The 27,893-nt window shown below is 43.0% G+C and overlaps 1 protein-coding gene across 1 annotated transcript in view; it reads left to right on the top strand.

Moving 5' to 3' along the window:
* SNX30 (sorting nexin family member 30) overlaps nucleotides 1-27,893 on the top strand; it is a 45,417-nt gene that overhangs the window by 6,223 nt on the left and 11,301 nt on the right. Inside the window, exons 2-6 of the mRNA XM_056324999.1 lie at nucleotides 13,599-13,787; nucleotides 19,823-19,933; nucleotides 23,334-23,492; nucleotides 25,819-26,014; nucleotides 26,650-26,849. Of these exons, the coding sequence (XP_056180974.1) occupies nucleotides 13,599-13,787; nucleotides 19,823-19,933; nucleotides 23,334-23,492; nucleotides 25,819-26,014; nucleotides 26,650-26,849 (855 nt within the window). The remainder of the gene's footprint in view (nucleotides 1-13,598; nucleotides 13,788-19,822; nucleotides 19,934-23,333; nucleotides 23,493-25,818; nucleotides 26,015-26,649; nucleotides 26,850-27,893) is intronic.

Raw genomic sequence — 27,893 nt, 5'->3', positions numbered from 1 at the left:
TATACCAGTCGTATCTTCATAGCAGGTGTTGGGTTGGTTAAGCATGACTTCCCTTAAGTCCATGCTGACTTCTCATTATGTCCTTCATGTGTTTAGAAATAGTTTTCGCTATTTTCTCAATTGCCTTTCCAGGGACTAGGTGAGGCTGACTGGCCTGTAATTCCCTGCATCTGCCTTCTTAAGTGACACTTGATTTCTTCCAGTCCTCATGAACCTCCCCTCATCACCATAATAAGGCCAAGATAACTGAAAGTGGCATTGCAGTGGCATCATCCAGCTCCCTCGGCACTTGTGAGTCTACCTCATCATGGTTTTTGTCTGTCCTGTTTGCTGAAATGGTCCCTAACCTGGTCCTTCCCCACTGATGGTGAATTTGCCTTGTTCTGTGCTTTCCCTCTGGGTTCAGGAGCCTGGGATTCCTGAAGTCTGGTCATCTCTATAAAGACTGAGGCAAAGAAAGCACCAAGTGCCTCAGCCTTATCTGTGTCATCAGATCTCCTGCCCCATGAGGACTGCATTTCCTTTGTTCTTCATTTTGCTGCTGATGTACCTGTAGAAGCCTTCCTTGTTGCTGTTTTCATCCTTTGCCAGACTTAGCTCCACTCCACTAAACCTATCCCTGCATACTCAGTCTTTCTATTCCTCTTGGGTCAGCCGTGCCTGGTGCTGCTTTTTATGCTTCCTTTTTATATCTGAGTTTAGTCAGGAGCTCTGTGTTCATGCATACAGGTCTCCGGCCACCTCTGCTTAATTTCCTGCTCATTGGGATGGATCTGTCTTGCAGCTGGGGAGGTGTTCCTTGAAAATCAGCTAGTTCTCCTGGATGCCTCTCCAGGACCATGTGCCTGCCTTCTAGCAGATTCCTGAAGAGGCCAGAGTCTGGGGTTGCAATTCTGCTTTTTGCTTTGCTCCCTCCTCTTGGGATCCTGAACTCTACCAGCTCATGGCTCCTGTGGATGAGGCAGACCCCGACCTTCACATGCCTGACCAATTCTTCCTTCTCTGTAAAGTTCAGCAAAGAATTTGCCCTTGTCACCTTATCAGTCATCTGTGTCAGTTGACATCAGTGCACTTCAGAAGCCTTCTGCACTGATGTCACCTCTGCTGTATTGTCCTTCCAGCAAATGTTGTTGTGATTCAAGTTACTTGTAAGGACCTCTGAACATGGGACTTCTTCTAATAAATCTCTCTCCTTGTCTGGAGAAGAATGGCCTGAAGGACACAGGAGTGTTGCTTTCTACCTAGGATAGTAGGATTGCTAGTTTGGTTGAACCGTCTTCTAACTGTTTTGGAATTCACTTATTTATGAAGCTGTTCTCCTGGCTTTTGGGAAATCGTGTGGTTCTTTTCCCCCTGATCACTGCACTGAATGGGGAGGTTAAGTTGCGTAGTGGATATGTGTTATATCACTGAACCCATGATTCTCAGGCCAGGAAGCTTTTGGGTGCAAGCAGTTATCTGCCACATGCTTCATAAGTGGGCTGTCAGCTCTCAAAGGCTGAGCTTAGTTGTATTCCTGTTCAAAGGAGCTGCTGTCTCTTCTGCTGCCGCACTGTGTGCATGTGTGTGCATGCGACTACTTTTTTCCAGGTTCCTAGTTAAAAAGAGCTGACTTAAACCTAGCATGGCTTTCAGTTTGCCATCAGTGCTCTGCCCACAGCCAAGCTGCTGGCTGAATCTAGTTTCCCATCTTTCATAATGGTGGTAACCAGGAACTTGTTTCTCTAGCAGTTTCATCTCTCAAACTCGTGGTATCACTTGGATAGGTTAATACCATGGTATCTTACTGAAAAGGTAGAGTGCTTGTCTCCTTTTTGCTTGTAGCCACTCAGGTTTGATGGTGTAGAAGCACATAAAACAGTAATTTTATTGGTAAGGCTGCTGTAATGATATCTTACAATGTAGGTGCTCTAGTACTGTCATAAAACTGTACTCAGTGGTCTCCTTACGATCCACAACTTCCCAGTACAGGAGTTTCTCTGGAATTGGCAATTCCCATCTCTTCTGAAAAAGATGAAGGATAGCTAACCTTAACGTAGGACAAACACTTGCATCAGCATAACTGTCTTGGTACTGTTACTTTTTTTAATCTTTCCATCTGGTAAAACTGAACATAGCTTCTACTGTATAACAGTATTATTACTTTGTGGTTCTTACTTCAACTTAATGGAGGGAGGGGTATACTTTGAGGTTAAACTCAGTGTTGCACAGCTTTCATAATCCCTTCAATAGGATTGCTTCATACTTAACGAGACAAGTACTGAAAACAGATATTCAAAATGTATGTAGAGAAACGCGGTTCTTCAGCTGGGTTTCAGAAGGGTGAGTCTCGACAATAACTTGTCAGCCATGGTGGAAAAAGTTATGCGTGGTGGTCGGAAAGAATCCTCCAGGCTGCCTGTGCTGGAATGTGTCAAGCCTACCCAAGTTGCTGGAAGCTTTCTGAGCTCCTGCATGAGGAGAAGAGGATAACCAGACTGGTTAAGAAGGTCTTTACAGCTGTGTGGGCACATCATTCTCCTGTTGGTGCCTCAGGGGTTTGTAATAAGCTTCAGGCAGCAGATGACAAAGATGGAGGCATCAGTTCCTAGGTCAATGTGCAAATTGTCCTGGTGTCTTCTAGCATCGTGGACTACTGTGATAATCTCAAACGGACCATCTGGCTGTCACACTACCCAGTCTTTTCCTTGCCTGAGTGGAGAGGCTGATTTCTGTAAAGTACGTCAGGAGACAAGACAGGAGCTCTTCAGTGCAGTGAGAATTAACTCAGTACTGCTTCATGAAAATCTACTTGCAATGCCTAAACTGCAACTTTTAGAGTGTAACTTGCACATGTTTTCAGTCTGTAGGAGACAATATACCATTTAAAAATGGCATTTGATCTTGTGTATTTCTCAGAAGTAACTTGGCTGAGGCTTGTTCTCTACCAGTCTTGAGCAAGATCTTAAATGCTGAGCTGTACTGACTCTTTAAGCTGTGGCCAACTTGACTGCCCAAGCCCAGGGTTGCAGTGCAATGGAGATTCCAAGCTCTTGTGACTGGGGAAAACTACTCCTGTCTCTGGATGAAATGGGGCAGAAAGCTCCAAACTCCACCTTGGAGACGGTGGCAGCTGCAAACCTGAGGTAAAAGGTGAGTGAGTTTACTCTTAGTAAGAATTTGCTCTTAGTAAACCATCAAACTGTCGGGAACCTTTTTCTCTTCCAGTTACAAAGGGCAGTAACTGGCAGCAAGGTAGCTACAAGCAATGCTGCAATGACCAACTGAAGATGGAAAGCAAATCCATTGAGGTGTGACTCTTAATGAATTAACATTTCCAATGCCTGTCCAACTTAAATTGGTTATTGACAGATGAATTTGTGACACGTTTTATTCTGAATTGGGGTGGGAGGGCAGAAAGAGGTGTTGCCTTCAGGTGTAGGTGATGTAGTGCCAAAATTGTTGATTCTCAACCAGATACTTCACAGAAATCATGAAGTATTTATCTGAATAAGCATGTAGGTGATATGGGTTAGTGGAACTAGCTGAAATTGCTCTGAGAATAAAGAAATAATCCAAAATTCATATAACAGACAAGGAAAGAGCTCAGCCAAGAGCTGTATTTAGAGTGGCCCTCGGAGCACTTCTTTGGAGAATGTCACTGCCTTACAGCCATGTTTAAGAGCTTCTACACTGATGCTTCTATGAAGCAGTAAACAGTAGGTGGGAAGTTACTCTGGAAGTGAAAGTGATGGTGTCTCTCAACCTCTAGAGATGGGCTTCTGCTGGACTTGGGTTGTGTTTTATGTATCTTGGGTTGGAGAGAACTACAGTGGCGTGTGGGAGCAAAGGCATCATGAAAATGTGTGGTACTCTGCAGGAAGATGAATAAAGTAAATAGTAACTGGCTTTACTTCTAGATGATACACTCAAATTAAGGAGTGCACACATACTGTGAAGATGACAGCCTTTCAGCCTGTCCTGGAAAGTAATAGTTGCAGTGGTCTGTCATGTCACTGGTGAAGGGATGGCTTACAGCACTGAAGCATAAGCTTTAAACAGAGTGATTCTTAGTCTGTGCTCGAATATCAAGCTGAACCCAAGTCTGAAAAAACAAGCTCTTCTAAACCATCCTAACACTGCCTATCCAATGAGAGCAGGTAGTAGTCTGTCAAAGCCAAAGTACTACCAAGGGATGAAACTTCTCTGTCACATCTACCAGGAAGCTGTTAACTACACTGGTTCAATGCTCTGTCTTATGGGAAAGTGTTGCCTTACACTGCCTGAATAGAACTTGCTATAGCCTTCTGAATGGCCTCTTAGGCTATAAAAAAGCCCCATCTTAAAGTCTGTCTGCACAGTTGGTCTCACTTTTCCATTGAGCTTGAATGTCATGATGTGGTTTTGAAAGGAATATGCTGCAGTGCGGTTGTTGCTCAAGGGCAAAGGAGCCTCTTCCCTCAGTGCTGCAGATGGTGTTAGTTAGCAACAAGCTACTTTTGACTAGCTCAGTGGCAAAGGTGCTGACATGTGGGAAAGGTAAGTGATAAGACTACCCCAGACAATCCTCAAACCTATGCTTATCTGGGTAGAGTTGGCACCTTTGCTGTAGTGTTTTTAGATGCTAGTATAAGGCAAATTGTATGTGAAAATCTTGGATACTGCCAAGACAAAGTTGTGCTTTGGATTGCTGCCAAGAAAATCCCTGGGAAATCTTAGTCTGTACTGTTTATTGCCAGTGATCAGCCTGGCCTCTTTGGATTTGTATGCTGACTTTCAGTGTGCTGACTAGCTCGCTCCTGGATCAGTATATTTCACTTGAAGCCGCCATGTGTGCCCGACACCTGTAACGTGCTGCAGTGGCTGTCAGGGGCCTAAGCCATATAAGTAAGGGGTGATTCTGTAGACTAATTAGTCTGTAGATCTCTTGGCTTGTTTCTTCCCTGCATCGGTTCTGTATGCATATAGTTTTCAAATTGTGAGAAAATAACTGCATGACTGCTTTTCCTCACTTGCTCTCCTTAAAGCAGGGAGTGAAGCAGTTACACTATGTAGTTTTTGGTGTGTTTCTTCTTTTTCCTTCCAACAGTTACACACTGCTTATTTCACCCTTCTGGGAGCAAATTCTTTCTGCTGGAAAGGGTTTGAGCTGAAAACATGCTTTCTTCCCTTTGAATATTTCTCCCTCCTTTAGTTAGTGATGTCTTGTCAGTCTAACTTGCTCTCATGAAACCTCTGCTGATCTTGTGTGGCAAAATGCTAATGCAACTCACTTGAAACAGTGACAATGAGGAAACTGACATTGCAGTGTGATATGGAAGTGTATTCTTGTTTTTTAAACTAAGTAATCATGGGGATACTACAGTGTTTTGCAGCCCTCTATCATCTCTCTCCTTTCTGTTTTTTCTCTCTGCTTCTCCCAAATCCTTTGCATCTGTTCACATTTAAAAATTATGACTGTTTGCTCCCAGAAACATCTCAGCCAAATTGGCACTTTGGTGACACTGGATATCCACATGACTGATGCAGCTAAACCTACTTCTGGAGCATGAACAGGAAAAGAACTGCTACACAGTATGTCTGCAGAGCTTTAACACAAAGCTGTGTGTCTCTAGGAGAAAGTTTAGTTTGGACAAGCTTAACAAACTGTTCCATCTATAGTAGGATATGAATCTGGCTGCTTGGATTGGGAATGACTCCGAGTCATATGCTGGATTCAAGTTTTCCTGCTCATGGGCTGAATCCTGGCTGCTGCTTTGCTATTTAGAAGGTCAGAGCTCAGGTTCTGAAAATAAAGCTTTAAACAAAACACTGGACGTGTTAGGCTCGCTCATAACAAGATGCTCTTTAGCATGTTAAAATGGGTTGTGATGTTCCTGTGCACATAGCTGCAGAGCAATTCAAGTCTCACAACAGTGTTCTTAAAACAAACTCCGTGCAGATGGACATGGAACCTAGCAGAGCTGGAGGAGATTGAGAGACGTGACTCAAAAGATCTGCATTTTTCTAAATGTTTCAGAAGACACCTAGCTTTTGTATTTTGTGGAGATCTTTGAGATATGAAGATAGAGTGGGGTTGATGCCTGTTGCCTTCTGCTGAGAACTGTAGAAAGAAGAACGAACCTTAAGCCCTGCTAAAGGATGCAAATCCAAGTCTGCCCACATGTAAAACTCTCTTTCCTTTGGGTCACAGGCTCTCTTCTGCTGCTTTCTACAGCTTAAGCATAATTGAACCAATCTTGTCTATGCTTGCCAGACTGGCTTTTTGCTTGGGAAGATCGATGAAGCTTCCCGTGAGGACTCTATTGTTTTGTAAACAGATGTAGAAGCTAACCTTGGGTCTGGGATTCTTTCTTCCAAGAGAACAGCTCATCCTGTGGATGTGTTAAAATATCTTTTTGCATTTAAAAATACCTTGCCACAGTAAAGGGGCTATAACATGTGGCAAGCATCCAGTTCCTTCTCACACTTCTCTTCCTGTTCAGAGGATATGGGAAAGTATGTGTCAGGGTGGTGAGAGTTAATAAGACAAAAATATGTCTTGGACTTTCACATTTTGCCTAATTAACATCTGCTCCAAATAACAACCTATTTTATCTGCCAGTTGCCCTGCCCCCAAAGCCTTTTGACCTTCTGTGCACAAAGTAGCACAGTAACATGGTTCCTTACTAATATTGAAGAACTTGTGTTAACTGCTGTAAAACATCTGCGAGATGCCACTCATGCTGCTACTTTTCAGAGTGTAACCGGAACCACATTCAGCTTTACTGTGGTGGTGCATAGTTCCCCTTCTGGACTAGGAAAAGAGGCCACCCCCTTGAGGATTCTGTGAGGAGGTAGACATATATTCAGACTATATGAACAGATGGTCTGATCTGGTACTTGACAACTTCTTGTGACGCCCCCCCTTTACCCGTGTGCACAGGAAGGCTGAAACTGAGCCATACTGTAGCAGAGTCCCTGAAGTCTTTGGCAACAGAGGTAGGAGATGGCTTGTTGCTCTTGCTGCAAATGCTGTTTGCAGGAAATGCTTATATGCCTTCATTCTTGCTCTGGTTAGCCTAACTTTGACTTATGGGAAAACAAACCACGAGGTATAATAATACATCCTATAAAACTTGGCTGTTAGCTTCAGAAAAGAGGTGGGACCTGCATGAGAAGGTATGGAAAGTGCTTGTGTTAATTATGTAGTGTCTCTGTGAAGCTTGTTCCAGGGTTTCTCTGGCCAGCTGAAGTGCAAAGAAACACTGTTCCAAGTATGGTACCTTTTATAAACAAGAATGGTCCCAGGTCTTGAGTAGTACCAAACTGCATGCTGTTATGATCAGCTGCTGCAGATGAAATTGAGTTTTTTTCCAGGGTTATGGAGGAGCCTGCCTCTAGGAAACTCTGACCTACACAGCAGAAATACTAGTTTTGAGTGATGAACTCCAGAACAAAGCCATCAGACTCATAGCTTGGCAGCATGTGGTACTCTGACACTTACTTAAAATGCCCTGAGAACAAATTGATCTAGTCCCTACCTAGTGGGTTTTTTGGTTAGATGGGCAGAATACCAGTGGTGCTGTTGGAACTGTAGAGGTAAGGCTTGGACCAGATGTGGTATGCATGCCCCCTTGGAGTTAGGAGCTTTCCACCCAACCTGTGGGGCCCACAGACTTGCTGCATAATGCCCTCAAGGGCTAGGAAGTAAAAATCTGGGCTTGTCTGTAACACCCAGTACTGTCCTTCCTCTGCTGACATGTTCCCAGGTAAGAGCAAGAATTCCTTCTGATGTGGGCTTATTCTGTACTGCTCTTAAAATAGCCTCAACCTTGCAGTCTGATTCTAGATTATTAATACAGTGGAAAACACTGACCTCTTCTGAGGGTATAATCTTGCTCCTTGTCAGTACACCCCACAAACTGGACTCTTCCCCCCCATTACTGGAGAAAGATGTCAGGAGCTGGTGTATATGTAACAACTTACGCTTTCCCAGGAGGCTAGGTCCAGCCTTAGAAGTCGAAGTTCTCACAGTTCCTGTCAAACTACAACTTAGCGCTGTCTTGTTCGTGGATCAGTGTAGAGAAGTGGTACGTCTTCCTGAGAGTGAATAAGGTTTTCAGTGTTTAACTGTGGGGTGTCGTTTTGTTTTTGTGTGGTTTTTTTCTTTTTAAACCTTGCTGCCTTCTTACTTTTCCTTCCCTACTATGTTTGGAGCGTTCTCCCATCTCTGCAGTGCGGACCCCACTTCAGTCACTCTTGTCTTAAAGTAGCTGCCTCGGACAAGTGCAAGAGGATGAGGCATGCAGTATCTCATATCTGCTTCTGATATGTGTGCAGAAACAAACCTGTAGTAGACTAAGGATGATGCTGATGCCTGGTAGACAATGCAAATGAATGTATATAAAGGGGAGGGAAATGCTTTTTCCTTTGTTTTCTATCTGAAGAGAAGTTCAGGTGTTTGTCTGCAGCTGGTATTGGATAATAGTCTTAGGCAGACTGAGATTTCACTATACAGATGCTCAGTGAGATCTTCGAAGTTACTATACTGTCAGTGACAGATGAACTGATCTACATGGACTGGAGGATGGAAGGGTGCTTCTCTAAGCAGAGCTTAGCTGTACAGGCCAGTGGCAGAGAACTCTGAACAAAAACTACCTGCGTTCAAAACTTCTGGGATGAGACAAGTAGTGCTATGAACAGGTCTGTGAAAGCCAAGTTAAATGCAAGCTTTTGTAGTCTTCTTGGAAATATTTATCTAGACCATTTTAGTTTTCCAATGACCAGCAGCGATTCTGCTATGGCTTGTTGTTGTGTACTGAGGGTATGAAGGTAAGACTGTTCCAGAAACCATCTGCAATAGTTGTGTGGAATTGTTGTCCCCTTGATACAACTCTTATCTGTGGTTGTGTTTCTCTGGGAAATGGATGGCAGAAAAGCAATGGAATGCCTCGGAACACAAGGAGAAAGGTACAGCACTCTTAATTTCAGAACCTAAATAGTGAGTCTCTAAGAGCAGTACAGGCCTGGCTCTAAGGTCCCAGAGTCAGGCAGGGGTACTTGGGGTTAAGTGCACCACTTGCCTCTAAACAGCAACTTTTCTGAATGTCTCTTACTGTCATCTAATACTTGTTGCAAGCACATTGCTGTCATCTAACACTGGATGGTTTCAGGCTAACCTTTCCCAGTCATGAGCTTATGTGTGCTTGGAAGACCTAGCTGAACCATGTCTTCCACTTTCCTTCATGGACTGTTGTTTAAGGTAGCAAAGTTGTCTTGTTAAGCTGTGCACTTGCTAAGGCAGGATAGGTGAAAACTATCATTTTGTAGAAGCTGCAGTATTGATGAGCTGCACTTAACTCAGCAGGAGCCTGTATGATCTACACTTGACAATAAACTAATACCTGCAGAACTTTGGACCCTTTTTTAGCCTTCCAGGTTGAATCCTGGATGCTTTCTCTGATGTATACTACTGCACTAGGGGAGGTGGTTGCCATCCAGAAAACTGAATACCAAACTCCTGAGGCTTACTTCATGTGGATCCAAGGTGTTCTGTCAATCCAGAGTCTTGGAAAATCTCCTGGGAGAATGAAGGAGGGAGTAGATGACATCAGCTGGAAACTCCCCAACCTGTTTAGAGTCTCACATGCAGACTTCAAGTTTATGAAGCTCAGCTGAATTTTAAACTTGGATAAAGTGAACTTCTTGATAGATCTAGTGTCTGTTTCTGGGCAGGCGAACTAGTCAGCATGTTTGGACTGCATAATGCAACAGTAGAGTATGCGGCTGCTTCCTTACCAGGTAGCAGCCTGCATAGTTGGCAGGGCTTATGCGTTTCCAGCACAGGCAGTTAGTTCCTGCTTGCCCTGCACTGTAAGATGCCAAAGATGTGCTCCTAGAATCATCTGGTGTCATGTACCCATAAATTTGGGTGTCTTGAAAAACTTCTTACAAAGTCCATAGGAATGCATGAAGAGTTTGCCTGTAGGTGGTTATACAGCTGTGCGCACAGCCTAGTACTTAACCAGTAGGTCATGATCCTGAAAGTTTGAATGTACTGTTTCTGCTATAGGTTGTGATCCAGACCCTGCTAGACCTTCACCCAGCCTGCTTCAGCAGGTGACAAAGCTCTAAGAGTGGCCTGAGAAGGTGAGGGACAGAGGCTGAGGCTCTTTGCTCCTGACTTCCTCGAGTTTCAAAGCTTTTTCTAAGGTATTCATGGATACTCTTTAAGACTTGGATGTCGACAGACCTGTCCTCCATTCTATCTGCCTGGGTGCCAGAAGCCGCTTCCCCTCCTTTCCACTGTTGGACTGCTCACATTCATGGCAGGCTGGCAGTACTGTGAGGAAGTAACAGGTGCTGTGACAAAAAGGCTTTTCTCTAAAGAGCTTTGTGAGCAGTAGGCACCTGCTGAGACTTGGATTGTGCTCATCGTTAACACAGCGGATGAGCAGCAACTTGGTGCACTAAAGATGAAGCTGATGGATGAGTCCCTGGCACTGAAGTCAGACTTTGTTACATAAAGTGTTTAATACTAGTCAGTATTTCAAATGCTTATGGGTATGATAGCTACACTGACAGGTAGAAGTGCAGATGGCTGCAGATCACTTGCTGTTCTAGGCTCTACAGGACATACTTACCTTTCTGTGGTGAAAGCAGAGTAGAACAGATGGTGCAGTCTTGCTTCCCCAAGTCCCATGGAAGAAAGCCGGTGCCAGTTAACATGATGAGGAGGTGCTCTGCTGAAAGATTACAGCCTGAGACATCTTAGATTGCTAGGCCATCTGCTGTGACACTTCAAAGCCTACCTCTTTCTAGCAATAGCGTAAGACTTCAGCAAACTGATCCTGCTCACTGATAAATGGAGATTCAGCAGTCATAAGCATTGTTCCTTGTGCAGTCAGCTAGGTGGCTCCACCATTAAGAAGGACTAATAGTTAGCTTCTAACTTGGCCTTTAGCTGCTGAAAACTAGCCAAGTAGCAGGGCATGATGCCAGCTGTGATTGCCAGGGGAGGGTTCTGCCATGGCAGATGAGGCAGTATTGCATGATGATGCTTCCAGTGTACGCATCCTCTGTGTGTCGCTCCCCCACCCCAAGCTAACAGTGCTCTGGTGAGTCTAGAAGTTTTACTTAATGTAGACGTGGTTGTTTCATCCAAGGCTAAGATCAGGTAAAACTATCACAGCCTTTAAGACCTGAGACATCCCGCAGGAATTCCAGCCTTCACAAACATCTGCCCTGCTTAAAAGGTGCAAGACATGCTAGTATGATGCTGTTATCCCAACAGAATTGGTGAGAAGTCACTAACTTCATGGAAGTGGCTGGAAGTTTCATCTTTGGTCTTTCTTCCAGTTATTCTGGCACCTTGATGCAACCTTTTCATATTTTAAGTAGATTCCATGATATTTTTTAAGCTCTCTTTCGGAAGGTTTTTGCTACAAGCTTTTGAGATCTGTGCAGCCAGCTTAAGTTGTTTCTGCAAGTTAACTTGTTTCCACATTGGAAGATTAAAATTTGACTGGCTCTAGTTCTGGCACAACTTGTCTTATGCTAATGCTTACTGCACATGGGCAGTGATGAGCTGTTGTTTCCTTTTGGAAACAGGTAAAATTGTCTACAGCTACTGCAGCATCCCAGGGTTTGCTTTGATCCTTACTCAGTCAGCCAAATCCTTCTGTCTAGCTAACAGCAGATTTTATGAAGCCATCTCCTGTTCCTCATCTTACACAAGCAGAATAAGCAGAAGACATGGTAAGTCCAACAGAACTCCTTATCTGCTGAGTTGCTGTAGCATTGCTTTTTCCTGTTGTACACACTCCTGCTATGCTGAGTCTGACCCAGATGTTTGTGTATTTCAAGCTGTCTACTGCATTTGTGAGCTGGCAAGCTGTGTCATGCTCATCCTGCTCTTTTGCCCTCTTAAGAGAAAGAGTGCCAGCCTAGTAATACTTGATCACTTGCTAGTTAAATCTGAAATTTCTCATCTGTTGGCAACCATTTCTGAGCATTAGCTGGCAGAATGCATCTAACCTGTCGGGAGACAATAGTTTAGATCACCCCTTTCCCAAAATGTCTAGGCTAAAGCATTAGTCTCACTAAGACAGTTCTCAAGGTGAAGAGCAGTACTGCCACAGTTCTGCAAACTGCAACAGGCAGAGAGAGGTCTATCTATAAAACCCAGTACTCCCATGATGGGTTTCTGACCAAGACCAGTAGGACTTTATCCCTGTTCTTAGCCATTGTCAAAGACAGACCTTGGTAAACAGCTCTGTCTTGAAGCTCCTGTATGTAATTCTGAACCCTTTAAGCAAAGGAGGACTTTGGTAGACAGGGACTACCCTTGTCCAGCTGCAACATAAACCACAATTGCTTAAGGAATACTGATGGATAAGGAGGATCTTACCCGAACAGGATTGCTTTGCTAAGATTACACATTTCATATAGCCACTTAAAGACTGTGTGGAGCTGGGGCTAAGCAGTCTTTCTGAAACTAAACCACTTCTAGTTAATGTGCTGCTTAGCTGTAGTGATGTCTCTCTGTTTAGCAACCAGAGGAACCTTTGTCCTTACAGGGGAAGCACCGTGGATAAATCCGTTGTTGTGCTACTACTTAAAACAAAAACCCCACCCTGCCTCTCCTCTCTGAAAAGTGCAGCCATGGGTCTTCAGGACTTCCTAATACTGCTGTTGGATGTTCCTATATATTGTACAACTTGTCATGCGCTGTCAGCTCCTTCTGCTACAAAAGCAGAGCAGAGAACACATGTGAAGTTGCTGTGATACTTATGCAAAATGGAGTAACCACTAGCTCTGTGGAGTAGTTAGCTTATATCAAAATGTGGGAATGTACCAGGCTGGCTATAAAGTTGTTTGTGTTTTGTTTGAGGTTTTTTAGCCCCTTGCTGCTGAGTCAGTTTCAAGGAATTGCAGACTTCTGAAACCCCGGTATGTCTCTTCTGAAAATAGCCACTTGCTGGTTCTTTTCGCTTCCCTAGGCACTGGGTGACACTTGTAGAGTTGGGAGGGTGGGAATGAGGACCTCTCCAAGCAAAACAGTGTTCTCATTGGCCTCAAGACTCTAAAAGGGAGGTGTGCGTACACACTGGTACTGGAGTGTATAATCTGAGGTCCTGTAGTCTGGAAGTTAATGGATTGGATGGGAAGCCTCTGATACAAGTTTGCCCCCCTTACTGTACTACGGGCGTCTCCAGAAGCAAAGACTGACTGCATTCCAGTCAGCTGAACTGTTGCTACTTTGCCTGAAGCCTGCCCTGTAAGTAGGTCTCTTGATTTGCCTAGCTGCTTTGTTTTCAGAGTGAGTTGGTTCAGTCTTACCAAGAACTGTTGGTTCAGCAATACTTCTGCTCCCTCATGAATAGAAACAAAGTTGTGCCATACTAAGGGAAGGTGTGGTAGTGCTTTCTCTTCAGTTTGTGGAAGAGCAGAACAACCTAATGCTCAAAGCCCAGACCTTAGAGGATTGCCTAGGTGTGCTGGAAAAGGGTGATCCTCGGAGCTGCTGAAATAAATAGCCCTTGTAATATATCAGTGAAGCTTGTTAGTGGCATCTTTGAGAATACTGTGCTTTACAGTAGATCTGTTGACTTGCTCTTTTTTCCTCTCCAATACAGGATCTCAGTCTACCCAATGGCACACCTGTGGACACTTCTAGTCCAGCCTCCTCCTCATCTCTCCTCAACAGGCTGCAGCTGGATGATGACTTGGATGGGGAAACTAGAGACCTCTTTGTTACAGTTGATGACCCCAAAAAACATGTGTGCACAATGGAGACATACATCACATACAGGGTTACGACAAAGGTACAAAGTGACATTCTCCTTTCCTTCTACTTTTTTTTCTTTGGGAAGTGTGTTTTAGGGCATGTTCTGGATGTCTGTGCCTTGTGTTGTATTTCTTAAGGACAAGAACTTAGTGTCTTTCAGTACCTTGTGAATGTGTTGAAGGTGTGACTCCTTTTAGCAGAAATGTTTCTGCTTCAATTTGTGAAACTAGACAAAACTTTAAATGTGTCAGCTTAGATACTTTTTTCTCTGACTTTTAAACAGAACTGTTTGTAAACTTGCAAGGCCAGTTTCCTTCATTAACTTGAAAATTTGTTCATACAAAGTAATGTGACACCCATTTGGTTTGAGTTACCTCCCCTGAAGGGGAATGTGCCATGCTGATTCACTGTTATGTCATGCTTTGTCTATCTCTTATGAAATGCTTTAAGCTTGTTGCTTTGTTTACCACATTTCCTTTATCAGCCACTTAACTAAACCATAACCTTGATCCTCAACTGTAAACCAGCCTCCGTGAAGTTGGTACAGAAGGCTGTATAGCTGCTCTAAAACTTAAGTAGCCTAAGAATGCTACTGCCTACCAAAAGAAATATGCTAGAGATTTTTTCAGCATGTGTTGTAGTTCAATCATTAATGCAATCTAATTACACTAATAAAAAAAGTGATCTGAAAAGTCCACTGTACTCCCAGCTGGAACATTGCTTTCTGTTAAATAGCTCATTCTCATGAACATCAGCTCCTAGAGGTTGGTATCTGTTTTGGGCACTTGTAGTTACCTAAGGCAAAAAGTGTTCACTAGGAGTATACTTCATCCACTTGTCCGAAAAGATTAACATTCCTCTGGCCTACCTAGATGGCACTATATACTGGAGAGAGTATTTTCCATTAAAATAAGGATGCCTTTACAGCCACAGGTAACTTTTTTCAAAAGGTCTACTCCAAAATTCCACTTTCAGGCTGCATGGGAGAAAATATGGTTTCTCTGAAATAGTAGTTACCTCTTAACTACACACTTACTGTGGGCCTGTCATTCTTTTGTTGCTCTAAGTGTCTAAATCTCGCAAAAAAAAAGCTGTATCTTTACTACAAGAGAATGCTGAGGGGTATTGTAGGAAGCTTTTCTACCTGGAGCAGCCTAACCTTCAGCTGTTGCGTGATCAGAAGGAATAAGAAGCAGAAAAGGAGGCACAACTTCGCCCAGGCAAATAGTTAAATTTGGCTAAAGTTTTTTTCTCTCTTAAGACCTGTGCAGTGGTACCCTAATAACATTTCTCTGGTTGGAAACCTGTGCTCATACAGGGGTTCCCTCCCTTCTTAAAGCAGATCTCAAGAACATGTGTAATGTATTTACTGTAATTGGATGAGATGTAGTACCCAACAGTGTCTTTTTTAAATAAAAAAACCTTATCCTGTACTTATTTTGTGCATCTACCTACCTGTCTGTTAATACTTGTTTTATTTGGGATCTCACTGTAGCACATAAATCCGCTGTAGCACAGTGTTACAGTACCATTGTGAAACAATGTGTAATTTGTTATGATCAGTCACCATGAAAGTCTTGCCTACTTTGATTTGTGATTCTTGTAAACTTCTGGCTAACCTCTAGGGTCTGTACCTCTAGCACTACCTACTATTTTTTAAAAAAAGACTAACAGGATTAATGGTCTGGCTCATCTTGCCATACAAATGGGGCCTCTTTGATGCCAAGCTAATTGCCCAATCAGACACTGTAGCCGAAAGCAGTAATTAAACATGGGGGAAAAAGGAGGAGTAATCCCTAGACAGTGATGAGAATGAGTGTTGATGTCTGCACCTCCAGGTTGTAGGTCAAGGTTCTATAGCAGACCTTGTTCCTATCAGCAGTGTAAGGCCATGCCTTCCCACCAGCTCCCTTGCAGCCTTGCGTGAGTGAGGTTTGAGACCTGTGAAGGGCTGAAAGGGTCTCTGTGGTTTGTCTGGATGAGGAGGCAGGGGTGGCTGCTTTTTTTTTCTTTATCCACTGAAGAATACTTTGGGAACCTTGGAGGTTTGGGTAAACATAGGTCCTAGAATGAGTTGTGCAGAATACTTCTTTGCTGCATCACTAGGAAGAGGGAGAATGTAATTGCTAGTGCTGTAATGTGCCCTTGTGGCTGTGACTGGACACCACTGTAGAGAGGAGTGTAACCTGACCGCAGTATTTTTGTTGTGTGGTTTTTTTCCTTTTTCCTTTAGAAAGGTCCTTCATTGTAACAGCAAAAAAGAGCCTTGCAGTATACCCTAGACTTATCTACTGATATCTTTGTCAGCAGGTGATGGTGGCAGCTGAGAAAGGGTCCAAAACATTTGGTCCAGAACAATAGCTTGCAGGGAAGCTGAGAAGAAAGCTTAGTTTACTTGGCCCTGCTGGTGTGCCTGCTTTCACAGCTTCCTAGTAAGAGTCAGGAAGCGTTCCCCAGCATGTGTTCTGAATGAACACACTTAAAGAATATAATGGGAATCCCCAAAATAATGGGGACAGTGATTCAGGCCTCTTTTGACTCTTTCATATCCTGTTTTATTTCTTGCTAACAGCAGTTTTCTTATATGGGAGGCTAGTGAAACCAGAAAGGTGGGTGAAACTTGTTCTGGAACTTAATTGGTCTTGTCTGTGATGTTGAGGTGTCTCAGATGTCCTTGATAAAATTTATGCTCTTTATATAGACTGAAGGGATTTTATTGAGCAGATCTTTCTGAGGGAGGGGGAAAATAAAGCTTATGTACTCATCTGTCTGGGGGGAAAGATAAGTAACTATACTTCTAACTTTGCTTTTGTTGTACCTTCTGGGATAGTGGAGCCTTCTATGCTTTTCCTGTGGAGGTCTGAGCAGCTGTGTGCCATTCCTCAAAGTCATGCAATTGCTCTGCAGTCTTGAAGGGAGAGGATTTCAAACCAGTCAATACTGAAGTGGAGGTCTTGTTTTCTTTCCCCTGCTTCCAGTGTATGCATGGATTACCTGAGCATGTGAAAACAGTTTGATCCCTAGAGAGGAGCAGGTGTAAGTGCTATGATCTGTTTTTTGAACAGTCTGTACTGTTTGAGGCAAGTGAAACTGAGCTGCTAAGAATGCCAACCTTACACCCTCCCTGCCCCCCCCCCATCTGCCATTCTCCTGTTACTCTAGTTGAAGACTTTGCCCCAAACTGAAATAGTTACATGGAGGGGAATCTACAATCAGGTATAGTAAGAGACTAGAACTAGGGCACAAAAATACTTTCACATGGCCATCACAGGTTAGCTTTAGCCTGGCTGCTGACTCCTTTCAAGAAAGACACAAGAGCCTTAGACAAGACCAAGGCTTGGTGATTGCCTTAATATTGCATCAAGCCAAAACTACTCCAGCAATAGACGTAGAAGTGTCTGTGGTCCTGCCTGTTTTCCAGCAAGTAAAACAGCCCAGAACACTGCAGTGCTGACTTGCTGGAACTGTGCTGGAGTATTCAGTAAATCCTTGGAATTGTCTTGCCTGTTAATTTTGGGAGGTTGAGATCTGCCACTTGAATTTCTCAGCTTCTTTTGGGAGAGACACATGTCCTTGTAAGATGACACTTGTGGATCCTCCTAAGAAAGTAGGAGGAATGTAGCTGTGTCAAAAACAGATACATGTCACTTGCCATCCTTGGACAGTGGCGAGATCCCTTCCCTTTGTGTGCAGTCTGGAAAAAATAACTTGTGCTAAGCTAATGAACAGCTTGATCTGAGATCCAAATTCTTTCAGCATTAGTGAGGGGTCATTAAAACTTTGAAGGGCCCTTATGCTCTGTCTACATTGCCTTTGAAAAGTTTCTTTGCTGTCTAGATTGAAGGCTGTACAGCAAACACTGAAATGCTGATGACTGTGATGTGTTTTCTGCTCCCTCTTAAGGAACAAAACCTTTGCAAATCTTCTAACGTTTGTGCACTGGGACTTACCCTGCTTTCTTATTTCTAGACTAAATAGTACCTATACAGTTTAACTGTTAGCAGAATACTGGTTAATAAGGCTGTCATTGCTAATAGATAGGAAACTGCTTTCATCCTCCTGCTACAGGGTAAGACACTGTAGTGTGTATACATCCTGAATGCCCTCATTCACTCACGGTCTGATCTCTTTTAAGAGGCCTTTGCCCAGTGACAGCCAGTTCACAAAAGCTCTCCCTACTACTAAATCATCACTTTTTTTTTAATTTCAGGTTGTCTCCTGCAAGGCTGAGCTATAGTTAGCCTATTAGCAGAACAAAGCAGTTAGTGTCACTGGCTGGTGAAGGCTTATCTACACGTGTGTGAATTACCTTGTTCTAATGTAACACTGTTCAGTCTCTGACTCAAAACAAGTGAAAATGGTTCGTACAAATTTTCAGAATTTTCATTTATAGTGTGGCACTCAAACATGTTTAATAAGCTGGTTTTAACTCTGGGGTGTAGCTGAATAAAGCATGAATCTGCAGTGGTTGTCTAGGTCTTGGTGGTCCCTCGTCTACAAACACAACTGCTCTGTTGGTGGGCATTCATTATGTTAGTTCATGGACTAACATGTGTCTCTCTTACCACAGCTAGTGGGTCGAAGCGGGGAGGTGAGCTTGATTTCTTCTTTTTGCATGTATTCCTTTTCTAGAAACCAAAATTTCATAGGTAATATCACATTATCATGCTGTTCATAGTATACTAGAGCCACTGTTCCGTTAGTGTCTTAAGGCTGCTGGTTTCCCCTAGAAAGAGATTTCTGGCATAGAACTTGTACAGGATCCTCACTGGGGATCGGTGGGAGTAGCATGCAGTAACTGAAGAGCTGGAGCCATTCAGAGAGCAAGTGGAGAGGTGGATGGCATTTAAAGGCTGCTACTTGTCTCTCTCCAAATATGTGGCCATTGCTTTCGGTCTGGAAGTAAATACGTAATGTCTGCTAGAATTTAGCAGGCAGTTGTGGTGGCTAGGAGCAGCAAGGCAACCTAGCACTGGACTCTGTGTCAGTTCAAAGCTAGGAGAGCTGGTGTGTTCCCCAGAATGCAGTGGTTTTGATGTCTAGGTGTAGACAGGTAGTGTGCTGGTGCTGTAGCATCAGCTTCATTGCAAGATGGTCTTGATGCTGCAAGTAACTAAATATAGCTCTTTAGACTTCTTTATGTCCCAAAGAAAAGTACACAATGAGGGCCATCTACCTTCCTATCAGGGCTATGGCTATCACAATTCCAGGATCTTTGGCAGAGACTCCTAGCTGGTACACGGTTTCAGTAGTACTTTTAGGCAGTTGCAGTATGTGCTGTGCAAACAGACCCATGCAGTCAGCTTTACAGGCTATGGACTGTTTGACAACTGGATAAAATGTTTGTCAGCAGTTTCTCTGCATACTTACCTTCTGTCTCAAGCTTGCAGTGGCAAGTTCAACTCCTTGCCCTAAAGAATGAAAACTATGAATATCTAACAATACTGATATCTCTAATCAGGCATGCATAAACTTACAAACTTGTTTCTTCCTCTCAGAAATCAACAAAAACAGTCCTTTGGCAAACTCGGCAATGTCTTATGTTCTAATCTTTTATCCTTGAAGGAGTGTAGTAAGTGTGCTGCTTCTAGAATACTGGGCAGTGGTGAAACATTTTTTTTTTCACCCAGGGTTAATGGGAATAAACAAGTCATTAAATATCTTCGCTTTTAGTTCTTGATAGCTAAAATAGTCTTGTCTTTGGAATGAAGATTTCATACAGTCTTCCCTGCAGACTTTTAACTGTCAAGAAACACTTGGTGCGTAGTACTCTCTTCTCCACAGGCCTCTCCCATAAACTTTATCTGAGCAGAACATGTAATGAAGTACAAATAGATCTTAAGAACACGTCAGCTCCAAGTGATCATTTTCTTACTGCTGGGTTTCCCACTGCTTGAAAGGCCAGAGGATCTTTCTCTTATGCTGACTGCAAACACCATTTTGGGGATGGATTCCCTGTGCGAGGCTTCTCTGGCCTTGCCCTTGCCAGTGACTGCTGTACTGCATTTGCTGCTAAGTTCTGAAGTGAGAAGTTTTGGTGCATGCTAAGTATATCCTGTTCTTCTTTTCCAGACCACGCGAGCAGAGTTTGATTTGCCAGAGTATTCTGTCCGCCGGCGGTACCAAGACTTTGACTGGTTGAGAAACAAGCTGGAAGAATCTCAGCCAACACATCTCATTCCTGTAGGTAGTAAGCAAGAATCTGCTATTAGAGTCCTGTATATGTCTTCCAGGGGTGATATTTTGGTGATTGTCTGTCTAGATTTAAATACAATACTCATTCTTTTCTAGTGGAGTGGGAAGAGCTTCCCATTCTTGACTCATTATGAAGCTTAGACTTTTCTTGGGTCGCACACGTGAGAGGTGAGCTTTGACAGCCTCCTGTAGGGCATTATGCACAGTGACTACATTTGTTGTGACATAAATGGAACACGCTTAATCTGTTTGCTCAGTTATTACATCTAGATTTTCAAGTATCTAAGGCTTATGAAAAGCCACACAGGTACTTTAAGTCCCAGTTTCAGACAGGTTTCAAGATGACCTTTTGAGCTGGTTTCAAAGAGTATTTTAAAGCTATTTGTGCTAACATTTAATAGCAGACTTACAAATCTCCATGAGAGTAGCTAAACTGCTGCACCCCTTGTTGCTGAGGCTGGCAATGAGACTACCTTAAGTGATATGAAGAGTTGATACTGATCTTCAGCAGTCTGCTTTTTATGTTGTACAAGATGTGAAAGGGTAGGAAGCCTGTGAGATTACCACAATCAGATTTTTCAAACAAAGAAATACAAAAAGGCCTCTAGGAGTTGAATTGTTGGGAGACAGCAACACCGCTAGTGTACCTTAGCTTGCCTGCCTGTGTTGGTGGGGAAGTTTCTCTGTTTTGCCTTCTTTAGCAAGGGCTAGACTATGTGAGAAGTATTCAGTTAGGCTGTGCCAGGGTAGAGAGCTGTTTAAGTCCTTAATTACTCTGGGACTTGCGTCTAAGTGGAATAATGGCTCAGTCTCTCAAAGATAAGAAGTACTTCACAAAATCATGTGACGCTGCTAACTGGCAGCAGATGTTTACTGAGGGCTAGGGAAAAAAGTGAGGGTGAGCTTGCTTGGGTAAGGTGGAGACGTGTTAGCTGCCCAGACCTCTTTTTCTTCTTCCCTATTCTCTGAACAGCTGGAACTATCAAAGTTAAACTCCTACAGATTCTTGAGTGTGCTAACAGGCTGCCAGTCCTGCCAGAAGGCTGCAAGGGAATAAATAATGGTCTAGTAGCAGAAGGTGAGTCACAGCCAGGGAATCAAGCTGCTTTTGCTGTGACCTGGAATTTGTTGCACACAGAATGGCAAATTTGGCATAAGTGGCTCTAATACCAGACATGAAATCAGCTGAAGAGCAAGATAATCTCTTAAGTGCCTCTCTTCTAGAAAACCAGGAAGCGTAAGGATGTGCTGCTGTCTTCTGTCTGTCTATGCGCAAGTTAGCAGTTACAGAATCTCCTATTAATCTCCATGCAGTGGTATGGCAAGGAGATTGCAGAAAGCTTTATGTATTTATTGCCTAGAAGTAGGTGGGGAATAGAAGCAAAAGGCAGTTCTAGGTGCACTGTGACTCAGGTGTATTCTGAGAGGATGTTTCAAGCCAGTTGGAGGGTATCTGTATTTGTAACTGGAGATACTGCAATCCCTGGAGGCCTTCAGTCTAACAAAATACAGAAAGGGGGTTGTCTTCCTCATCTTGGTATAGTGACTCTGCCTAAAATCTTACTGTAACAGATGATGTGTCGTCTTAGTGCAGTGAGTCACGATGGCCTACACTTAGGAGCCCAGACTAAGCTGAATTCCTTTTCATGTCTTTATTTTTTAAAATAATCTGATTAAACTAATCTGTTCTTTCAAACAGTAAAAATGCGTTCACATCTGTCTCTAGATGACAAAGGTAATATTAACATGGTCAAGGATCTTGTCTTTGGATAGTGATGTTTGGATACTTGAAGCCATTTCTGACTGCTGTGAGTTCTGCTCGTGTATCACAGCAGGGAGAAGTAGACTACTAAGCTGGAGGGCTCTAAGGTAGATAAATAACTCACTGTTAGAGCAGGGTATCAGTTGCTAGCTACTCACTACTTGGGATGGACCTCCAAAGGCCTACCTAAAATGTGAATGACTATAACTACTGCGATAGCTAAACCCAGGTTAAATGGCAGAAATATCTGTAATAGAAGTGCATCCTTCTGTGGGTCTCAAATGCTTAAACTTGATTACTGAGTGCCAGTTTGCATCTGTGTGGCTGAACTAGGGTGCTCTTAACTATTTTGCCGTCTTGTCTTTTTCCCTCTGCATGTGGTGCTGAGGTAGTGACTTCCTAAAGTATAGAGTCGCAGCTAAAGTTTACAAAGCAAGGGAAGAGTTTCTTCCTCTCTGAAGACTACTGCACTAAATGTCATTCCTCTGAAGTCTAGAGTGTATGTTATACTAGTTTAACCAGAATGACTGATCTGAATGCTAATTACTTTTTATTACTAATTACAATTACTTTTGTCACAGTTTTCAGGTGACATAATCTTTGCATAGGAGAGCTCGATTCCTGAATGGGGTGAAAATGGCTGTCACTGCTAGCTTGAGAGTGAGCAGATTATCTGTCTGGGTGGACCATTTCGCAAGAATAAAAAGCAAAGCACAATTTCAAAACTGATACTCATTTTGGAGTCCATGTTGTCTGGAGAGAACAAAAGCTGATCTAGTGGCAGAGCCAAGACTAAACATGCTGAGGCTTAAGTAGTTATCTTCCATCTGAAGCTGTACTTTGAGGTCTGTAGACTTAAGTGTAGCAGGAAGAACTGCAGAAGTAGCAAGTCTGGAGGCAGACAGGGTTACATGTTAAACTGAACTCAAGAAATAGACTGGTAGAGTCAAAATAGGAATAAGACTAAAGAGTAGATATGTTGGCAGAGCTTTGTTGCTTACACAAGCATGCTCAGGAAGTCAGCTGTGATAGATGACTGAGTGTGCAAGTGCCTCAGGAAGGCTTCAGCGTGGACTACTCAACCGTTTGCTGTGTTGAATCCACTATTTGTCTTTGCTCAGTGTGGTGCTATTACTAAGACTATCAGCCCTCCACAGAAAGACCCTGCTCAAGAGCTCTAAATTGTTTAGAAGTGGGGTGGGAGTAAGTAGAATTGTAAAATTTTGAGTTTTCTTGGACTGAGCAGCCTTGCTTCAACATCAGTGTGCGTGTGCATTGCTGTAGTGAATAGTGTGCAGCTTTGCTGTCACCTCCTCTAGCTGGTGCTTGAACATGAATAGTGGTAGGGAGAAACACCCTAAGCTATGGTAGAAGTACTTAGTGTATCTGGGCTGTGCTAGTGTGGCTCTCAGCTGAAGCCACTCAGTAAAATTGCTAGCATTAAGCCAGACCAGCTAAAGAGTAATTCCGAGCAGGGATCTGCATCCTATCTAGTGTATTTTTCCTGTTAGCAAACAACACTTCAGTTCCTGTTTAAGACTGGAGTTTGATTGCTTTTTTGTTTCCAAGTAGCAGAAGCAAGTTTTTGGTCTTTTGAATCTTGTGTATTTCGCTTGTCTCTGACAGCCTCTTCCTGAGAAATTTGTGGTGAAAGGTGTTGTCGATCGCTTTTCTGAAGAGTTCGTGGAGACTAGGAGGAAAGCATTAGACAAATTCTTGAAGAGAATAACTGATCACCCGGTGCTTTCTTTTAACGAGCACTTCAATGTGTTTCTCACAGCCAAGGTAAGCCAGTAATTTCCAGACACATTTGACAGGGACAAGACATATGCACCTTTGCAGCCCCTCTTGAAATGAAGGTAAAAAGGCATTAATTAAACTACATGTCAGAACTTCCCCTAAAATGTCAGAGTTATTGGGGACCCCGAATGTTCTGTGGGATAGACCCCCCTGTGTGTGACAAGCATATGGGTTCCCTTTGCTTGGAGTGGTGGTCTGCAGATTTTACAGATTGTTCTCCATACCTGCTTGTTTTGTGTTCTGGTGTCCAGAATATACTCTTCTGATGCCAGAGAGGTTCAGATTAAAAACTGTGGACTCTGTAAACTCTTCCTGTGGGGGAGGAAGATGGATATCTCTCGCACAAAATCTTACAAATGTCTTGACTTTTTTCTTGTCTGTACCTTCTATACTGCTCACATTTGTTGTCTTCAAAACAAAGCATGAAAATCTAATTCTCGTTTATTCTTGGTCAGCAGCTTCATGCTCATCTCCTGTGTGATTCATCCAGCAATTTTCTTTGGCTGTCTTTTAAACTGCATTTTAAATAAGACTAGGAGGACCTACAGTCATGCTTGGGTTTGACCTGATATGTGAGGAGAGCTGTAAAAGCACGTTTTTCCAATGTCACGTTATGCTAGCTCACTCAAATGTGACAGTAAATTTGAGCTCTCATCAGGCTCATGCTGTGCTTGCTGGTAACGTGAGACTTAATCTCCAGTTCCCTTTTATTTCCCCTCTGTGTTGAACTTGACTGCTGAAATAAGTCAGAAATGCAGAATTTGTTTAGCACCTTGATAGTTAAATGTCAGATAGCTTTGTTCTTTTCAGCTGTCCAAGCATGATGTGACTTTCTTAGCTGCTTGTCTTCTCCCACCTCTGTAAAATGAATGGTAAGGGCCTCAGCATCCTCAGCTCTGGCAGGGCTTGCCTTGAGAATAGAGAGCAATCCAGGGAGGCTGAGGAGAAAATGGACATGTTCTTCATTTCTCTCTAGTTGGAACTTGCTGTATTGCAGCAGTGAGGTGTCAGTTCAGTGCGTTAGGACTTCAGAATGTAGCTACAGAAAGTCATGAGACCGCCTCCTGGCTGAAAAGAGAAACCAGCCTTTCTCAAAGTTCCCTGTTTGGACCAGTAATAGACCAGAATGCTTGTAAGAGCCAGTGAGTAATTTTGAGTTAAAGGGTCTTTTTCTGATGCCTGCTTGCAGGTAGCACTTAGGACAGGCAGAAGGCAAGAGTCAAGGAACCACTGCATCTAAATGCAAACAATTAACATTATAGTAGCTGCTAAGATGTCAGGTTCTCTTTAATCAGATTTATGTATGAGTACTTGGACTACACTTGACTTGTAAGTACTTGGAAAGGATATCATAGTACGTGTTTTGAAGATGGCTGTTGTGTTGGGTTTTTTTTAAAGAATGCTTAAGCTTTTGGTCTAGTCTGTAATACTATGTTTAGATTGTGGACCTCTTCGGGTCTGCTTGGTTGGAACACATCTATTCCTCGGGCTGTATAGGATAACCTAGTTACAGCTCTTGAGCCTGCTTTGAGATGTTGCATAGTGACCCCTGCTGGAAGGAGTAAAATATGAAGGGGACGACATTTTGGCTAACTAAACCGAGTTTTTTTCTGATGTGCTGTCAGGGTGAAACCCCCTGAAGATTGTAGGTAAACGACCTTGTTAACATAGGTTGTATGAACGTTGACTTATGTAAACGTTTAAAGTGTTGGTGAGGAAGTTTAAGCTTCTGTGCAGGCAACACAGCTGCACCTGACCCAGCCTGAGCTGCAGTCTGTCTTGCAAAGAAGCTGTCTCCCCAGGCTACACTTCTGTATACATTCTTCCTCTGCCTCCCATTTGACCACAGAACTGGTGTGAGAAGGTTGCTGACCAAATAGGCATGCAGTCTGTAGCTCTTGTACTAGTTCATCAGGGGCAGCTGGTGCATTTGCATAATACTGGTATTGTGGGCTATGACTTAAAAGTATGTGTGGATGAATGGCATGAACAATATTGGTGGAAACAGATCTGTTAATATCACTACTTCCCTGGTGACAGTACAGGAACATGGGAAAGTCTGGCCATGTGCAAAAGTGGGTCACTTTCTTTCTTACGTACTTCTACCATTCTCCTGGCTAGCCTGTTTCCATCTAGAGGTATTCTTGAAACTGTGCTCAGCTATAGAACCTTGTACAAAGTGAAGTTTTGTCCAAGGCTACGGGTAACTTCTGGCCTTCACATGATGTGGTCTTGACTAGAAAGTATTCTTCATTGTATTATTCTTGCATCATGCAAGTGAAATGTTTTCAAACTTTTTTTAACTTCCTAGGATCTTAATGCCTACAAAAAGCAAGGAATGGCATTGCTGTCGAAGGTGGGGGAGTCTGTCAAATACGTCACAGGAGGCTACAAATTAAGAAGTCGGCCACTGGAGTTTGCAGCCATTGGGGAGTATCTAGATACATTCTCTCTAAAGCTTGGTACCATTGATAGAATAGCACAACGGATTATCAAGGAACAGTTGGGTAAGGACACAAGGTGCTCTGTCTCAGTACTTCAGTCTGAGTGCTCTGTATTTTGTTGTGGTTGATAGCATGACCAAGACAACTTGCATCAGTGATTCTGGCCTGTAATGAGCCACATGCAGAGCAAAATCTAATGCCTCTTGCAGATTTAAAATGGGCCCAAAGCCTAACATGGTATTTTATCTTAGCTGAACTCTCAAAAAATTTTTTGAAGTTACTTTTGTTATACCAGTTTTCTTAGTAGCTATTTTTGGACAAACTTCTGGGAGCATCTGTAGATCCCATCTGGAGGAGTACAGCTGAAATTCCTGGACACAGCAAACCTTTACAGACCTGTCTTAGTAGAGCTAACTTTTATATATATTTTTTAAAAAAAGACTTTGGCTACTGCACAGATGGAAGCATCTTTGTATTGGAAGCTTGTAGGAATGGTGAGTTTAGTAGGAAGCAACCTGGACTTGTCACCTGTACAGCCATAGAGACCTGACTGTTAAGCCTTGTGTTGTATTAGAATCTTGACTCTTGGGGAAGTTAATGTTTACTAACTTGGTGCATAGTTTCTCATGTTTAATATTTACATATCCTTGTGCCTTACTTGTACTCTGTTAACCTACTTTACCATGTACCTCTTGCAGAATATTTGGTGGAACTACGAGAATATGGACCTGTTTATTCAACCTGGGGAGGTCTGGAGGTTGAGCTATCGGAGCCACTGGAAGGGGTGTCTGCCTGTATTGGAAACTGCTGCACGGCTCTTGAAGAACTCAGTGAAGACATGACAGAAGACTTCCTGCCTGTGCTTAGGGAATATATATTGTACTCGGAGTCGATGAAGGTAAAGAGAGCCCTGTGGCAGAAGACAGTATTGTATTTATGTGGAATGATGTATCAGTGAGTTCATTATTTCTAACAGCAAGAAGAGTTGATGGTGGGAGAAGGGGTAAGTAAATAATACATTCAGTAGGAGCATGTTGCCAAAACAAAACTAGTTATATTTAGTAGTGGGGTACTGCATGGGTAACATTATTTATCTGCTCTGCTTTTCAGTCAAGCTAAGGGATCAGTAATGTATACAAAGTGTTGAAGAGTTGCTTCTTAATCAGAGTTGTGGGTGGTACTGTATAGGAGACATTTTTTTGACTGCCTAGAATCTTCTGTTTGAATTGTTAGAAAATCAGTTGTGGCTCAGCTCTTTACTACTCGGTCAGTGTCTGGCCCTGTAGCAAAGATAGTGTTGGCAGCTTCTCTCACTTGTGGATAGCAGAGTTGGGTGGCAGCTTTCTAGAATGCTGTGTCCAAACCCTGTGTTCTGAGTTGAGAGGCAATTTTCACAAATGTAGCAAGGGGAAATTTTTTTAAGCTAAAAAGCAAGGGTTTCTTCAGCTGAAGAGGTACTTCAGGCAGTTAAACACCACTTACCACAGGGAGAGCAGCATTAAAGACTTTCAGCTAAACTACCTGTTGGCTTGGAGACTGCACTTTGCATTATCTGACAAGAGCCTTTTAGAATGGGGCTGTCTGCAAGCCAACAGGTCTTCTAGTTGCAAGTCTTTAATGCTGCTCTCCCTGTGGTAAGTGGTGTTTAACTGCCTGAAGTACCTCTTAAGCTAAAAGGCAAAGGTTTCTTCAGCTGAACTTTTAGAGTGACTTGACTTTCTAGTGCCCTAAATGAGTCGCTTTTCCTGTCAGTTATTCTGTGATAATGGACTGAATATACTCATTGTGTTGGTGCTTTGGAGTTGGTTAGATCTAGAAGCCAAGCTTGCAAAGTAGCAGTTAAAAGCAAATAATTATTGCTTGAGTACAGATAGATGTTGCATTCAATATTCTTACAAACCTCAGTCCATGGAAAAATAGGACGTCCAGGTTACACATCTCA

This window comes from Falco biarmicus, chromosome Z (assembly GCF_023638135.1).
Source record: "Falco biarmicus isolate bFalBia1 chromosome Z, bFalBia1.pri, whole genome shotgun sequence".
Lineage (NCBI taxonomy): Eukaryota > Metazoa > Chordata > Aves > Falconiformes > Falconidae > Falco > Falco biarmicus.
Note: the sequence above shows the minus strand (reverse complement) of the source record. Positions and strands in the feature narration are given on the sequence as shown.